At 46.8% G+C, this 17,681-nt stretch overlaps 1 protein-coding gene across 6 annotated transcripts in view; it reads left to right on the forward strand.

The window, feature by feature from the left end:
* NAV2 (neuron navigator 2) overlaps positions 1-17,681 on the forward strand; it is a 429,204-nt gene that overhangs the window by 129,701 nt on the left and 281,822 nt on the right. For all 6 annotated transcript variants that reach the window (XM_055416029.2, XM_055416030.2, XM_055416032.2 and 3 more), the window contains exons 2-3: positions 5,572-5,689; positions 15,105-15,157. In XM_055416029.2, coding sequence (XP_055272004.2) covers positions 5,572-5,689; positions 15,105-15,157 — 171 coding nt within the window. The remainder of the gene's footprint in view (positions 1-5,571; positions 5,690-15,104; positions 15,158-17,681) is intronic.

The following is a 17,681-nucleotide window of genomic DNA, read 5'->3' on the forward strand; positions in this document are numbered from 1 at the left end:
TTCTCCATTCCTTCCTTTTTTCAATCAGTAAAGAGGCTTGAGATCCTGGTTTGAGCACTTGCTGAGAGCTCACATTAAGTCACCAATATAATCAGTTTCTCAAGGATTTGCCCTTTCGCTCTCTGTTCAACTCAACTCCACAACCACTTACCAAGCCCCTCCTGTGCCCCCTTCTTGAGAGGCACGTCTGGGCCCAGTGATGGGCAGGACACCATCTTTGCCCCCAGTCTGCGAGTGGGGGTGAGGTGATGGTGCCAGCATACAGGTTCCCTGCTTCATATGCAGCTTGGGATGCAATCAAGAGTGAACTTCATAGAGGACCAGCATAGAAGTGGAGTTCTGCTGGGTGGTGCCGGCGGAGGCCCTCAGGTGGGTGGGGTGGCAGGAGTTCAGAGATGGGGGAAGTGTGAGGTCCCGTTCTCCTGGGGTAATAATAATCATAATCATTCCTGAGTACTTGCTCACTGTAGGCACATTACGTCATTCAGTCCCTATGACACAGACTGTCTACTTTTTTTCTGTGAAGAACTGGACAGTAAATATTTGAGGATTTGTGGGCCAAAAGTCTGTATCACAATTATTCAGCTGTGCCATTGTGGTATGAAAGCAGCTACAGATGGCAAATGTATGTGGCTGGGCTCCCATAGAGTTTTGTTTACAGAAGCAGGTGGCCCATTGGGTTTGGCCTGTGTACAGTTGGCCAGTCCCTGCCTTATTGTATACTTGGTATGATCCCCATTTTATGGAGGATAAAACAGGTACAGAGAGGTGAATAGAAATGCACTTGCCAAGGGCCAGCTTGACTTGTCAGTGCCCAAGCCCACGCTCTTAACTTTCACACACACCACCTCCCCAGCAAGGTTGGACACCGGCTGGGGAAGAGTGGGTGGATGAGAAGACTGCCTTGAGCCACAGTGTGAAAAGTCTGCCTTTAGTTCAGTGGGGAGCCACTGATGATTTTTGGAGCAGGTGACAGGATTAGAGGTGTGCTAGTGGAACATGCAGTTGGCAGTGGTGTGAAGGTAGATTCAAGTTGGGAGAAGAAGAGCTCTTGTTTTAAACAGCTTTGAGTAAAGAGGGTCACTTCTCTGGCAGAGCCATTGCTGACCACTGTAGAATTAAGTTCTCCCTGGTATACCAGATACTTGTGTGACCTCACTAGGACTCCACACTGTGTGTGTAGGTACCCCTGGACTTGCTGAAAGAAGTTACTTAACCTTGGTTTTCTGCTGATCTCTGCACACACATGGAGGGCTGGCTTTAGAGTTTGTCTATTTTGCTGCTGCTGCTAAGTCACTTCAGTCGTGTCCGACTCTGTGTGACCCCATAGATGGAAGCCCACCAGGCTCCCCTGTCCCTGGGATTCTCCAGGCAAGAACACTGGAGTGGGTTGCCATTTCCTTCTCCAATGTGTGAAAGTGAAAAGTGAAAGTGAAGTCGCTCAGTCGTGTCCGACCCTTAGCGACCCCACGGACTGCAGCCTACCAGGCTCCTCCATCCATGGGGTTTTCTAGGCAAGAGTACTGGAGTGGCTTGCCATTGCCTTCTCCGATGTCTATTTTAAAATACCCTTAATCACCTAAGAAGGGAATAAGCAGAGGTATCTGAGTTGCTTCCCACTCAGCGGTGTTCTTGCCTATGGCCTATTCTCATTTCAGCTGGCGGTTGTGAGGCAGATGGCTTTTAAGCTTTGGGATGTTCTCTTGGTCTCTGGCAACCCACTCCAGTATTCTTGCCTGGAGAATCCCAGGGACAGAGGAGCCTGGTGGGCTGCCGTCTGTTGGGTCACACAGAGTTGGACATGACTGAAGCGACTTAGCAGCAGCAGCTTGGTCCCTCAGACCCTCAGCTGGTAGGATCCTTCCAGGGCTTGAGACATCCCTGGTGGTGTATCTCCTACTTAGGGATGGATGCCTCACTCTCCATACCAGCCTGGCCGGTTTCTGGGCTGCTTGTCTTTTACCATCCACCTGGTTTGTAATTGCAGAGAGAGTGCTCCAGACTCTTGAAATTGTACCTTGTGACAAAAGAGAAGGGGAGTGAGTCCTTGAGTCGTTTGTGTCCTGGAGGTTCAGGGTAGAGGCTGTGGCTGGTTTTGTTCTGGCCCATTTTATAATGTTGGGAGTCACCTTTCTTGTTATTCCTTTTATTTACTGGACACTTAGCATGTCTCGGATTCTGTGTTCTTTATGTATATGGACTTGTTTCACCCTCATAATCACCTGATGATGTGTAGTATTATTATTTCCCTTGTGAGCACACCCAGGCCAGAGGTCACCGATGTACTAGGCAGCCTGGCAGCTAATGTTTAAAGCTGTCTGCTCATTATGGCAGAAAGTGAAGAGGAACTAAAAAGCCTCTTGATGAAAATGAAAGAGGAGAGTGAAAAGGTTGGCTTGAAGCTTAACATTCAGAAAACAAAGATCATGGCATCTGGTCCCATCACTTCATGGGAAATAGATGGAAAAACAGTGGAAACAGTGTCAGACTTTATTTTTTTGGGCTCCAAAATCACTGCAGATGCTGATTGCAGCCAAGAAATTAAAAGACGCTTGCTCCTTGGAAGGAAAGTTATGACCAAACTTGATAGTATATTAACAAGCAGAGACATTACTTTGACAACCAAGGTCCATCTAGTCAAGGCTATGGTTTTTCCCGTGGTCATGTATGGATGTGAGAGTTGGACTGTGAAGAAAGCTGATCGCCGAAGAATTGATGCTTTTGAACTGTGGTGTTGGAGAAGACTCTTGAGAGTCCCTTGGACTGCAAGGAGATCCAACCAGTCCATTCTAAAGGAGATCAATCCTGGGTGTTCATTGGAGGGACTGATGCTAAAGCTGAAACTGCAATACTCTGACCACGTCATGCGACAAGTTGACTCACTGGAAAAGACTCTGATGCTAGGAAAGGTTGGGGGCGGGAGGAGAAGGGGACGACTGAGAATGAGATGGCTGGATGGCATCACCGACTCTGTGAACATGAGTTTGAGTGAACTCCGGGAGTTGGTGATGGACAGGGAGGCCTGGCGTGCTGTGATTGATGGGGTCGTGGAGAGTCGGACACGACTGAGTGACTGAACTGATGGCTCATGCCAATGCCCTCCTCATGACCACCCACTGCTTCTGCTTCCCGAGCCCCATGTGGGTCAGGCCAGGGGCTTCCAGGTGGCACTTCACTGAATTCTTTACAATGACCTTCTGAAGTAGGGCTGTGCCCATTTTACAGCTGGATAAACTGAAGCCCAGGAAAGTCACGTGACTTGGCTAAGAAAAGTCACGTGACAGCCAGGGATCGATTTGGAGCTTTCATCTATATGTAAACCATTCTTTCCGTGTGAACGGAACTGAGTTAGAGGGATGAGTCTCGTCAGTAGGAGGGTGTCATGGAGTGGGTGGGTGACCTGAATAATTAATACTCATATTCGGAGAAGCAGTGTTGCGTGCATCTAAGGGATTCTAGAGCCGGTCAGGCTGGGTTCAAAGTCTGAGCTCTGCCACTTCCCGGTGACCTTGGATAAGTTCCTGTACATCCCTGCACTTCGAGTTCCTCTTCTGAAGCGTAGACGAAGCACCAGCATCTACCACACAGAATGAGGATTCTGTGAGTTGGTCTGTCTTCAGTGTTAGTACGGGGCGGGTATGAGGCTTTGTGTTAGTTGCTACCCAGCTCCTACTCTGTTTGAGCCACTCTTTTCAAAAAACATGTTGTATCAGTCCTCGTAAGAACTGACAAGTACACAGCATTGATCCCATATTGCAGAGAGGAAAACCTCGGCTCAGAGTTAAGGTGCTCAGCTGAGGTTGACACCCATTCCTCCACACCTGCCTTTCGGGAAGTTCTAATGTGCCTCGTGCTATTGTCGGTCCTTGGGCTCCATCATTGAACAAAACAACCCCAAACCCCCACCCTGGGGAGCCTCTGGAGTTGGAACTTGAACCCTGGTCTTTCTCTTTCCTTTTGAACGTTTTTCCCCTTCCCTCTCTCCCTCTTAACAGTTTCATCCAGTGGTCATTGACCCTTCAGACTGGCCATTGTAGTGACCAAGATGGCTCTGCACTTCCTTAGATTTCTCAGTGCTTGTGAAATTGAAGAGTGATCTTGCTGTACTAAATTTTTGATCTGATAACTTGGGAGTCTTGCAGGAAGGAAGTAATGGACAGGAGTTTTCTGTTCTCAGCACTCGATGAAGTAGAAAGGGTACGTCCACCTTGTCCACTCTCGAGATGAGGCCTTCAGTGTCCCAGTTGGAGTAGTCAGAGGTGCCCCTCCCCTGCCTTGCAAGTCCAGGCACTGACCCTTGAACCCACATTTTGGGAGTTTTGAAGGGCAGCACGCCGTTGTGTGAGACTCCTCTGATGAGCACAGTGTTGGGAAGAACAGGATGGAGCGGGGGCTGGGGCAGGGGTAGGGCTTCCGCTGCTCTGTGAGTCACTCGAGATCTCAGAGCGAGCCAGCTGATGGAGGTGAAATGATGTGCTTATCGTTTCAGTGGAAACCCCACGTGGGTTAGGACATGAGCTGCAGCCGCCGACATGGCCCAACTGAGAGGGGATACTTTTGTTAATGAGCAGCCATATGTTCATATCCCTCCTGGCGGAAAAGAAGAAAAGGTTCTGATAAACACCTTGGTGTTCCCCAACAAATTCACAAGTCCTCATAGGAAACTGAGCACACAGAACTGATGGGGTTTTCAGTATTGTTTTCAGCTTGTGTCATTGTGGGAGAAAGTTTTCAGGCGAGAGTCCTCCTGGTTTGTCGGCCTGTTGGAAGAAAATACTCTGTGCCGATGGCTCTGTGACTGGGAGGGGTGGGTCTGTGTGTCCCCCAAAAGGGTCTGCTCTCCTGATCCTGTGGCGGACCAGCCTCTGCCTTTCAGGTTCTGTGCTCACCAACGCTGTGTTTAAATGTGTTGGAATTTGCTGGGGGATTTTTGTTGTTGTTGTTATTGCCTTTCACAGAATCCCAACAGTGAAAATGATGCTGGGCTTTTAAATTAAGCTGATTAAATCTGAGATGATTGTGAGGCCATTAATAACTCCACTCACACAAGAGTAACTGAAGGGCTCAGTGTTTTGGTACTTGGCTCCCTTACAAGGGACCCAGGCTCCTGAGAACTCCTTTCCCTGAAATGGCCCATGAAAAGATTGCCTGTTGGGTGGTAACCTCCCCATACGTTTTCTCAATAAAGAGAAAAAGATGGGAAGGGGCCGGGGGCCGGGTTGGGCGGTGGGGTGGGGGAGACCGTGCCTGCATTTAGCGCCTCAGCCTCTCAGAGCCGTCTGGTGCAGACTGTTTAGTTCCGTGTCCGCTGTCCTATTCAGACCTCTGTGTGTTTTGAGGCTTTCTTTAGCTTTCTCCTGAGCCTTTGACGGCAGATCTCTCAATAGGTGAAAGCCAGGCTCTGGCCAGCTGAATGCCCCACGGGCACAATGCACTGCATGTTAATGGCAAGGGCTGGCCCCAGACAGCTCGCCGGCGGGACAGTGGCTCCTATGCTGGCCCCGCAGCTGCTCGGAACGCTGAGATGGGATCTGACGGGGTTCCTAAAGTTGCCCGTGTGCTTTCTTGCAGATCTACACGGACTGGGCCAATCACTATCTAGCCAAATCAGGCCACAAGCGTCTCATTAAGGATCTCCAGCAAGATGTGACGGACGGCGTCCTCCTAGCCCAGATTATCCAGGTTGTAGGTAAGAGCACATGTGACCTCAGGGGGGTGGGGTTGAGGGGGGTGGGTGGAAGAGTTACCGTGGAGACCAGTCCAACAGGGGTCGAGTCTGGAAAGTGGGGATGGAACCCTGACATCATCTAAAAAGGCAGTGTTTGTGTCCCATGTGTTGACAGTTTATTTGACTCTGTTTTGTGCCGGAGGAGGCTGGGTACCAGCTCGTTTTGCCTGATAAGATCACCTACTGGGCAATCTCATCTTGACATGGCTGGGGGGAATTGCTTGTGGTTTATGGAGGGGCTGTCTGACCCCCTTCTTCCCTCTTATCATCTTTGTGGCTCTCTTATTGCCCCCTCGATGATGTGCTTTTTTGTGTATTATTCTGGAAATATTTCCAAAAAAAGAAAAGGCAACATGAGGCTGGTTCTTCCTTGTGAACTTTAATTGGGTCTGAAAAATCGAAGGCTCAGGCTCTGCAGAGGGCTGGTTCTGGTTTTAATACTGGGGGGAAGGGAACTGGAACAGCGGGATTTTTAATGCCTTGGCCGTGTGCTGGAGGAGAAGAGGAGTTATTCTGGGCAGGCACGTGGGTGAAGGCTGTGCACAGCTTTGCCTTGGGTCTTCAGGGAAGCACCCCAGTGGTCCTGCCTGAGAACTTGGAGCAGACCGTGGAGGCGGGAGGTCAATTAGATGGCATTAGGCTGATTGTTGTCGCTGGCAGCCTCGGCCGTCAACTCATGCCAAGGGAGAAGAAAGAAAAAAAAAGAAGCCCCAGCCCCTCAGGCGTGTTGCTATGGAAAAGTTGCTTATCCTTCAAGTATGAGAGGCAGCCATGTATAGTTGTAGCTCTGCTCACGTCTGTGATCGTACTTAAAAATACAGGCAAGTAGGCCTAAGGTGAAACTTTCAGTGCCATTTAGAGAGAAGGATGCTTCCTTCCTGTCCTGAGATTGACTGAAGTCCAACTTCCATTGGTCCTTCTTTTCCTCTCCTTTTTCTCTCCTTCCCTGTATTAGTTTGCTCTTGCTAATGATGTAAAAGTACATCTGTTCGCTGCCTCATAATTTCTGCGCATCAGGGGTGCACACACGGCTTAGCTGGGTGACTCTGCAAGGCCGGAGTCAAGGTGCTGGCCAGGGTGAAGTTTTCATCTGGAGTTGACTGGGTAGGGGGGTCAAGCTTGCTCAGATTGTTGAGGCCACCCCCATCTCCTAGAAGACCCTCTCAGTTCTTTGAGACATGGGTCTCTGAACATGGACTCTGCTACCTGTTTCTCTGTCTTTAAAATGGACACATGGAATTCCCATGTGGTCCAGTGGTTAGGACTCTGTGATTCCACTGCAGGGAGAATGAGTGCAACCCCTGATTGGGGAACTTAGATCCCGCATGCTGCATGGTACGGCCAAAGGGAAAACAATGATTTTAAAAAGCAATTAAAACAAGTGAAATAAAATAGGCACAGCCATGCCTGCTTTTGGGCTTCGCTGATAGCTCAATTGGTAAAGAATCTGTTCAGTTCTTGGGTTGGGAAGATCCACTGGAGAAGGGATAGGCTACCCACTCCAGTATTCTTGGGCTTCCCTTGTGGCTCAGCTGGTAAAGAATCTGCCTGCATTGTGGGAGACCTGGGTTCGATCCCTGGGTTGGGAAGATCCCCTGGAGAATGGAAAGGCTACCCACTCCCGTATTCTGGCCCAGAGAATTCCATGGACTGTATAGTCCGTGGGGTCACAAAGAGTCAGACTTGACTGAGTGACTTTCACTTTCATGCCTGCTCTGTCTGATCTTGGGGAAATCTTGTGAAGTGTAAAGTAGGCAACAGATGTGAAATGTGCTTGGGTACTGTGAAGTGTTTCTGGATAGGACTTGGTAGCCACTGCCTCGAAAGGTATGTGCAGAAAGATGAAGAGGCCTTGGAATCGATGTCAGAGTGTGTCATGATAGATTAGTTATGTCTGTCAGGGCCCAGAGTTGGTGAATGTGTATGGCAAACTTACTAAGCATAGTGCTATGGAAATGTAAGCTAGCACAGTTTTTATCATTGCTCAGGAGGATGCTTCCGGAATCTATTCTGATGAGATGAACTCCCAAGACAGTGACTTCTCTGAGCCTGAGCTACTAGACTGTGATTTCAAAAGCTCGTTAGTACCACCGATTCCCAGAATTGGAGTCCTAGAGACTCCATCTTATGATGAACAGAAGTCCAGTGGTTACAGTTGCTCTTTGGCTGGAGACCTCCTACTCATTCTTGAAAAGTCAGTTTCCCTGTGATCCCAGGCAGAGCTGGAGGGGACCCTCCTCTATCATCCCACTGACTGCTGTATTGGGCCTGGCTCTCCATAGGTCTGGCTCTGAGTCATCTTCCTTTCTGGGTTCACAGCATTGAACGTGGTGTCTGGCGTGCAGTGATGTTCACAAGAAGTTGAGTTGATTAGTTTAGGGATGAGAATGTCGCTCACTGCAGCCATTGCTTCCCTAAGCCTGTGTTGGATTGTTTCCCACAGGTGGCCTGAATGTTTCCCCTTCTCAGTGTGTAGTGTTCTCCTGAGTATTCCTCTCAACTGTATGTCACCCTCCTCCTTTCCAGGATGATGCTGCAACTCTAAGGTTTGGAAAGGACCTTTTAAAAGCCTCAGCCTGATATACGAATTGCTTCTAGGAAAAGTAGTCAGCAGACTCTATTAAATGCTTCCTAGGATGGGCAACTAACTACCTCCATAGCTAGTTCTAATGGTGGAGAGTTAGAATCTTTTAAAAGCTCTTCTTTCATTAAGTCAAAATCTGCTCCCCCATGGTAGTATCTCCCTGCAAGTACTAGTTTTACACTCCATGGCTACAAAGAGCAGTCTGACCTGAGACAACTAGAGCATCAATATAACCGAGGGCCATTGTGGATTATACCCATGGAATAAAACAGGAGTATACAAATCTATATGCTGATAGATAAATAAATAGATGATGTATCAGTGGAAGAGAAGAGAGGACTCAGCTGAACAGGAGAATGCTGACTGATAAATGGAGAAGGAGTTGCAGCTGTGATGGTTAACATTCGTTAAGGCAAGAATCATCCGTGGATGCTGAAATCTAGGGGAGAACGTTTGATGGACAGCAGCTATGTACGGGGCCTCAAAGTGGCTCTTCACTGATGGTGTATTAGTTGCAAAGGGAAATATAGTTCCCACATGGGAGAATCAGGTGTCATGACCAGGTGATCAAACTACATCCCTGATGAGAAGCAGCTGGATATCATGTGCTTCCTGATAGGATACCTCAGAAAGAATGCAACATTACTTCATGTTGTATTGCACTCAGGGGTTGGAAAGCCTGAAACCCATCACAACGACTCTCAGATAAACCCAAATTGTGGAACATTCTATTGAAAAAAACAAACAAACCAAAAATGCCTGAATTGTTCCAAAATGTCAGTGCTGTGAAAGACAAAAAAAAAAAAAAAGACTGAGAAATTGTTTAAGAAGAAAGGACACTAAAGAGACCTGACAGCTAAATGCACTGCATGATGCTGGACTGGATCCCATTCAGGGGAATAAAACGCAATAAAGGACATTTTTGAGTCAATTGACTACATTGGAATATTGGAATTAGAGCAGTGTTAAATTTTCTGCAATTTAGAATTGTGCCACAAAAAGTATCCTTGTCCTTTGGAAGTCCACACCAAGAATAAGGGATATGACCCATGGAGGCTCCCCTAGGGCTTCCCAGGTGTGTGTGTCAGTCACTTCAATCGTGTGTGACTCTCTGTGACCCCATGGACTGTAGCCCACCAGGCTCCTCTGTCCATGAAATTCTCCAGGCAAGAAAACTGGGATGGGTACTCATTCCCTTCTCCAGGGGATCTGTCCAACCCAGGGATCAAACCGGGGTCTTCTGCATTGCAGGCAGGTTCTTTACTGTCTGAGCCACCAGGGCTTCCCAGGTGGCTCAGTGATAAAGAATCTGCCTGCCAATGCAGGAGACACAAGGTTCACGGATTTGGTCCCTGGGAAGATCTCCTGGAGTAGGAAATGGCAATCCACTCCAGTTTTCTTGCCTGGAAAATTCCATGGACAGAGGAGCTTGGTGAGCTCCAGTCCACAGGGTTGCAAAGGAGTCAGACACAACTGAGCCTACCCTAAAATGATTCGGGAAAAATAATGTCTACTTATAGAGAGAAGGAGGGTGTGAGAGAGGAAGGGAGAAAATGAGAATGGATGATGATGTATGGAAATTCTCTGTACTGTTCCTGTAACTTTTCTGAAGGTTTGAAGTTATTTTAAAATTGTTGAAAAGAACTCATCTAAATGAAGTTCCATCAAAACTTGCAGGCAGAGAGATTGTCCTTCTAAGTTACAACCTCTTCCTAGATCTAGGAGGGAGGAAGATTGTGCATAGTGATAAAGGGCTCCTGTGCTGTGAGGCCTGACCCATGATTAGGGAAAGGAGACGCTGGGTTAGCAAGGAGGGAATCAAGGAGCATTTCATCAAGGAATTTCTCTATAAGCCAAGACTTCAAACTGGGTGTTAGCTGGGTGAAGTGGTCAGGGAGGGCTTTCCTGGCAGAGGGAATAGTGTGCAGAAATGCTGGAGGGTAGAGAGCCAGAGACTCAACAAGGCAAATAAGGCAAGATACAGGGCTAACCTGGAGAAGGCAATGGCACCCCACTCCAGTCCTCTTGCCTGGAAAATCCCATGGACGGAGGAGCCTGGTAGGCTGCAGTCCATGGGGTTGCTAAGAGTCGGACTCAACTGAGTGACTTCACTTGCACGCATTGGAGAAGGAAATGGCAACCCACTCCAGTGTTCTTGCCTGGAGAATCCCAGGAACAGGGGAGCCTGGTGGGCTGTCGTCTGTGGGGTCGCACAGAGTCAGACATGACTGAAGCGACTTAGCAGCAGCAGCACAAGACTAACCCAGGAACAGAGCCAGTGGTTGAAGACTTGACTTTCAGGTTGGGGAATCTAACCATCTCCTCAGCTAGTTCTAATGATGGAGAGTTGGAATCCTTTGAAAGCTAAGATGTTTTACGTGAAGGAAAACCTTAAATGATCTTCACAGATGCTACTCCTAACTAAGTCTTCATCGAGCCCAGATAGGTCCTAGGCCCTAGCCTTCTATTTATCCATTCAGCCTCTTCCCAGATAGTGGGATACCTTGGGGCCCACACTCTTGCATCATTGCCTTCTGCCCATTGGGCAGAAAATGAACCTTGTGCTGCTGCCTCTTGGTGCCCTTGCTCTGGTGACTGAGGGTTGAGTGTCTGCGTTCAGCCTCTTATTAGTATGATTATCTTCTTGAGTCCTGAGCTGCCCAAAGTCGGCAGTTGCCTGCCAGCCCATCAGCGGTGCCATGTCCGTGAGTTATTAGAAAGGTTTACGAGGCCAGGATAAAGAGCATGAATCAAGAGGGAGAGACAGGCCTCCCTCCCTCTGCTTACATTGCCGTCACTCAGGGAGGATGCCAGAAGGATTTGGAGTCAGCAAAGGAGAGACGGGGGGGGGGGGGGGGGGGTGGGGGGAGGCGGGAGGAAGAGAGGACAGAGAGGGGGCGGGAAACAGGATAAACAAAAGAGGCTTGGAGAGAAGGAGGAAGCCAAGACAGAGGGAAGAATGCCCATTAGAGGTGACGAGGGCTGATAGCAGCTCATTCTCCACCAGCATTTGGGCAGCCTCTGAGCACAGCCGGGAAATTCATACCACCCGCAGGACGCTACTTTCTGTTGATGACCTGCTGCCATGGCATGACCTTGGGTAAGTCATATGCCTTTCAGGCATATGAGGGCAGGCAGTTTCTCTTTCTGGACATTGGCAGGATGGCCAACTGCCCTGAACATACATAGGTGCCCAAGCATAGAGGCTTGGGCTCCTGAAATGCTCTGAACTCTTCCCAGGAGGTCTTTTGAGAAGTGACGAGCTTGATTCCATACTTCTTAAAGTGCACTGATGCTTTCCAGTGACTGACTTGCATGCAGACAAGTCCGTGCATTAGAGCTTTCTGGAATAAATACCACTGGCACTTCAGCATGTCAGTTTTAATGACTTTAATGAGGACTTTGGGGGACATGGCTTTGCTTCTTTGGTTTTCTACTTTGGGGCTGTAGCCAAAGACCCCCTACCCCAAGTTAGTAAATTCAGCTCTGACGACCAAGCTCTTCTTCTTACCAGCACAATGAGAGCTTCTATTATTGCTTTAAGTATTTATGACAACCACGGAAATTCTTGGTGGGCTTCCCTGGTGTCTCAACTTGTCATGAATCTACCTGCAATGCAGGAGAGCTGGGTTTGATCCCTGGGTTGGGAAGATCCCTTGGGGAAGGGAAAGGCTACCCACTCCAGTATTCTGGTCTGGACCATTCCATGGACTGTACAGTCCATGGGGTCGAAAAGAATCGGACTCGACTGAGCGACTTTCACTTTCACAGAAATTTTTGAGAATTTAAGTTAAAGGAGAAGTATTTATATCACATGAAATTGGTAACTAGGAGGTCCAGACGTTTTTGCATTTTTATTAAGCATTTATTTTGAGTTTGGGTTGAGTCATTTGACCTCTTCCCATGTCTTCTTTAGGGGGTTATAAATAGGCTCCACCCCACTGCTTTCTTTTGAATATTATAAAAGGGCAGCTTTAGCCTGATAAGATCCCAATGAACTCAATGAACACCTGACTGTGGTTTAAGTGACAGACCATGAAAAGGAACTACAGGGATAATTAGACTTAACCCCTTGGTTTCATTTATCCAGAAGGTATATAAGTGATCTTTAAAATGACTACTCAGGATTACAGTTATCCATCCTTCACTTTAATAAGCATCAGTGAGCTGGGTATTGATCGGAACCCGATGACTTATGACTTTGGCCATCACGAGTGTCCACTTGGAAGATACCAGGAGTGGCATTGATTCTCAAAAGCCATATATCTATTCTTCCAGTGTTGCATATCAAAATCCAAGGTCAGAGTGCTAGCCTGCCATGATTTCCAATGTATGAAGGAGTGCCGGGTTACAAGGATCATCCTTTTTTTTTCCACCTTCAGGACATACATTTTTATATACACAAGTGAAAGGGCAGCTGCCTCAGACTAGGCTGGAAAACTTTGATTCATTGAAATATTCAGAATAGTCCTTAGTTTCCCTCAACAAATACATGCTGAGTGACTACTGTGTGTCAAGCACTGCATTAGGCTCTGGGGCTTTAGTAGAAAACAAAGCAGAATGAAAGTTCTTGGTTTTGTGGAACTTACATGCTAGTGATCCCTTCTGGCTGATTGTATTTTCTGGTGAACTGAATAACAAGTATTTGTGAGTCATCCCATTCACTGGGCATCGTTTATGTCCTTTTTAAATAAGGTTTTATGGCACCTCTTTGGGGAGTAGGGAAAACCAGGCGGAAGAAGCTTCCTAAAATGCCTATCCCAGTGTTCTTAAGAGTTGAGAAAACTCAAGTGGCTCCCAGAAGACCGAAGTTTTCCCAAATGGGTCATAGGCCTGAATATCTATTACTCTGGGCAAATTCTAAAGAAGGGGTAGATGAGGCTGAGTGTATACTAACCAGCCTGTCTCTGGTAATTAGATTTGTAAATAATGTCCTGCCACTAGCTTGCTTTCTTATTTTTTACTTCTCTCTCAAGGCAGAATTGCTGGAGGAAAAAATAAACCCAATGGAGGTAACAGTGAACTATATTTAAGTACAGGTGTTCTAAAATCTTAGTGTCGTGGGAAACTGTTTCTGTTAACCTTTTCAGATGCTTTTTTAAAATATCTTTTCATGGAAGTTTTAGATGTTACAGTCATTAAAATCGGATGTGATATATATAAATTTTGCAAGCACTTACTGAGCTGTAAGGATACAAGTGTGAAAAAAAATCTACCTGTCTGCATAGCTGGGGGAAGCTAGAAAAGCAGTTACACATGAGGCTAAAAGCAACATAGAGGCAGTTTCCAGGGTGCTGGGAGAGCAGAGAGACCTAGTAGGCCTTACTTTTCTGGAGTGGTGACATGTAAAGGGATGTAGGATTGGGAAGGAATCTTAAAAAGTCTTCAGAGAAGGCAAATCTGTAGTCCTTTTACTGTGAAGTCCTAGCTAGGTTTCTGGGTTAAACTCAGATGGAGAGATCAAAAAGGAAAATTGTATATATTTTTACATAGATGATAAAGAGTATGTATAATTGGATTAATGATTGCTACCATACAAAGAGGGCTTCCCAGGGGGCTCAGAGGTAAAGAATCCAACTCTCAATGCAGGAGACCTGGGTTTGATCCTTGGGTCAGGAAGATCTCCCGGAGAAGGAAATGGCAGCCCACTCCAGTATTCTTGCCTGAGAAATCCCATGGACAGAGGAGCCTGGGGGCTACAGTCCATGAGGTCGCAAAGAGTCGGACACAACTGAGCGACTGAACGGCAGCAACCATACATAGAACTCTCACTGTGAGCTAGGTACTGCCCTAAGCATTTTACTGGCATCATGCAATCTTCTTTTCACAGCTCCTCCTGTAAAGTACGTAGTATTAGCGCAATTTTGCAGATGAGCCAACTCAACTTTATAGGTGAGGGTGTGTTACATGGCTAAGATCACACAGCTCAGGAGCTGTAGAGTTGGGCTTCAGACTGGGGTATCTCTGCCTCCAAACCACTATACATACTGCCTTCTTGTAGCACTGCAGTTGCAGACTCAGATGTCCTAGGCTTTATCTTACAAGGGTTCCTTTAGACAGAGGATGAAACACATTCACCATGGGCAGCTGGGCCTTTCTTCCTTGCTTTTATTAGATTTCCAGCTTATGCAGTTCAGTCTCTTTCTATCACTTCTCTAAGAAGGTCGGCGCTCTTTTGACTTCAATAGAGTATGTTCCAGATTTAATCTGGACATACTAAATGGCATGGATGTGTCATTTTTAAAGTCTCACTCTCTTGTTTTTCCACTGGGAATAGGATCCCAAAGGGAATAAGATCCACTTTGGGAATAGGATCAGGATAGGCAAAAGGAACCTTAATATTTCTGGCTAAAAATGGAGTGAGATGCTACCATCTGTGGCTTTTGTCCCCAGGAGCTGCACTAAGGCTACCTGGATCTCACTCTGAAGCACCCCATCTTTTGTGGGGAAGTTGCAGTTGCCTTTTCAGAGCCTAGAGCACAGTCACTGCTCAGTCCATTTCCCAGCGTGCAAACATTTCCACCCTGCCCCATCACTCCAAGACTGTCGCCAGTGCAGTTGTCTCTGCCTTAGATGACGGCGACCTTGCCCCAGCTGTCCCTGGAGGACAGCAGCTCGATGAGTTAAGTCCTGAAGCTGGCTAGAAGCGTCTCAGTACTTCACATGCCTGTGCTGGCTGGACAAACCCCAGAATGGGCCTTAGGATTTGCTTGGCCTCAAGGGTCCTGAACATCACTGCTTGCAGTGTCTGTGACGATGATTTGTTTGTCTGACCCGTGTTTCTTTTTTCAGCAAATGAGAAGATCGAAGACATCAATGGCTGTCCGAAGAACAGATCGCAAATGGTAAGTGATACACGGGCAGTGAGTGTCTGTGTTAGGTTAGTAAGCCCCGCCTTCGAATGATAGTGACTGTCTTGAAAACATTCACACCACGAGCTTTACTCTGGGGGATTATATTAATAAACTAACAGCCATTTCCAAATAGCCACAGTTTGCCTCTCTGACATTCGTTGGCGTTCACTGAAAAATAACTGTGATTTTTATGTAGGTTGTGAGACAGGAAAAATGAAATATGGTCCTTGCTCTTAGAAACAAGTTATGCAGAACTGGTGCAAACATATCCTTGTTTAGAACTTGGGCCGCTGGGACTCCTTGCTTTTTCCTCAAGGACCTACAACCATTTCTGTTTGTACGTGGGGCTGGGGCACAGACAGGGTGATGATATCTTACGACCCAGAAACTGGGTCATGTGTTCTGGTTGCCTTTAAAGGTTAGAATGATGTGAAATCAGAACTGTGACAGGCAGTGTGAAATGTTTGATCACATCAAGACCCCGCACAACATGACCGTGACAAGTGACAGTCCCTCTGGTGTGATATGCTTCAGCTTTGATAGTATAGCTTTAAAAAATCTTTTGAAATCTATTTTATTCTTGTTTCATGTTCTACACACAAATCTTTGACTTAAAATTCATGATCACTGTTGAGTTCAGAGACCATTGAATGGTGATACTCCGAGTACTCAGTTTTTCCCTTTGCCGTGCTTTTCAAAAGTGACTATTTCCACAAAAAAATGCATTCACAAAAGTCTTTTAAGATGACACTGTGATACTTGTTTAAAATATGGAGGTGGCAACTGAAGGACAGCTTTTTTTTTTTTCCTGGATGTTAATTTGCTTCCAGAAATCTTAAAAAAAAAAAAAAAAAGACATAATTTGTTTTTCTAACCTCACCCTGCTCCCGTTGAGTGGGCACGATTGGATAGTTTCATTCCAGAATACACTGAAGTGATTGGCATTCCTCAGGTTTGCTGTTTCATTTTCTGAATTGTTATCCCAATGAGGGGACCGATAGCCTTTTCAGTCAACTTTTTTTTTTTTTCCACACACAGTTTCTTGTTGTAAAGAGGAGCGAATGTCTCTGGCGGCGGTGGGAGGAAGGGCTGTCATTTTTCATGTTAAATTCTAAAACAAGTTTCCCTTTTTCTGTTTTTCCACTGGAGACTGTGTTTCTTCTTGTTTGGCCCAGAGAGCAGCCAGCCTGTAGGAAAGTCCCCGTGCAGGCATCTCATGGCTGTTTTGACTTGTGGGAAAGCTTGGCTGCTATTTTTGCTAGAGCTACTGCAGCTGTCTGGTGTATTAATAATTGAGAAAATTTGGAAGATAGAAGACTTAATTTTAGTGCAGGCATTTTACATATGCAGTCATAGCATCACATGGAAGAGATGTAGTCTTCTCCTCTGGGATAGAAATGGATGCCTTTGTTCCAGTCCATTATAATGCAGATGCAGGCCTGACAGGTGACCCTAGTGAACCTTTTCTTGTGTTTGGTACATCTGTATTTTCTGTACCTTCTATTTGAGATGTTTGTTGTTAAAGTCTACTTTCAAGCTTAAGAGGTAATACCCATCACCTGGGATTCTTCTGTGCCAACTTAGTAAATATGTTTCAATGCCACATAGCACCAATAGTTTTGTGGTTTCTCTATAACTCTTTCAGCTATGGAAGTCTTGTGTTGTTTTTTTTTTTTCCCATGGACTGTGGTTTTTTTTTTTTTAAAAAAAAAAACACTGGAATATGAAATTCTAAAATTGTCTATGATAATTAGTTCCAGCTTAGAGGTGGGGCAGCAGACCAGGTCTGATGGTGAAAGTGGCAAAGGATAGTTCAGCAGATAGGATGCGAGACCAGGGAAATGTGAGAACCTCTGCCACAGTCCCTCCATTCTGTGGGAAGTGAGGAAGACGAGGATAAGGACTACCAGGGCCCTGTCCTTTCACCTGCATCACAGACAGTGACAGATCTGCAGGCAGCACTCGCCTCGGGCGCATGGCCAGTGCAGCTCACACACAAGCACGGGTGTCGTTCCAGCCGGGAGGACTCTGTGTGTACACCCGTGTGGGCACGTGCGTCCTGCTCATGGGAAGCATCACTGGGGAATATAGCATAGTGGACAAGCCCCCATTTCTAGATTCCTAGAAGGTCAAGCTCCCAGTTAGGCTTCCCAGTTAGGGCAGTCAGTGATAAAGATTTGTTGTTTGCTAAATGTTGCCTATTTGGAGGAGACCAGAAGGCAGTGCATATGGAGAGCCTCATGTTGACAAAAGGAAGATGACTCGGTGAGGGGAGATTTGGGGAGCGTACCTGCTGGGAAGGTAGCTGTGACTCCGCAGAGCTAATGTTCTCCCACCCTAAGAGAACAGAGCATCTTCAGGGGCCTTAAATAACAGAGACAGAAACGGGTTTGCTTCAGAGCAGGGGAAATGGGTGCTATTTCAGTTTTCAAGGGGCAAATTATTTCGTTAACTAATCGGTGGGCCAGCATGAGAGCTTCGATTCTGCAGGTGGGGCACCTCCTCCTCTTCTCCT

Source organism: Moschus berezovskii, chromosome 25, assembly GCF_049115385.1.
Source record: "Moschus berezovskii isolate FMDL1 chromosome 25, NW_MosBer_1.0, whole genome shotgun sequence".
NCBI lineage: Eukaryota > Metazoa > Chordata > Mammalia > Artiodactyla > Moschidae > Moschus > Moschus berezovskii.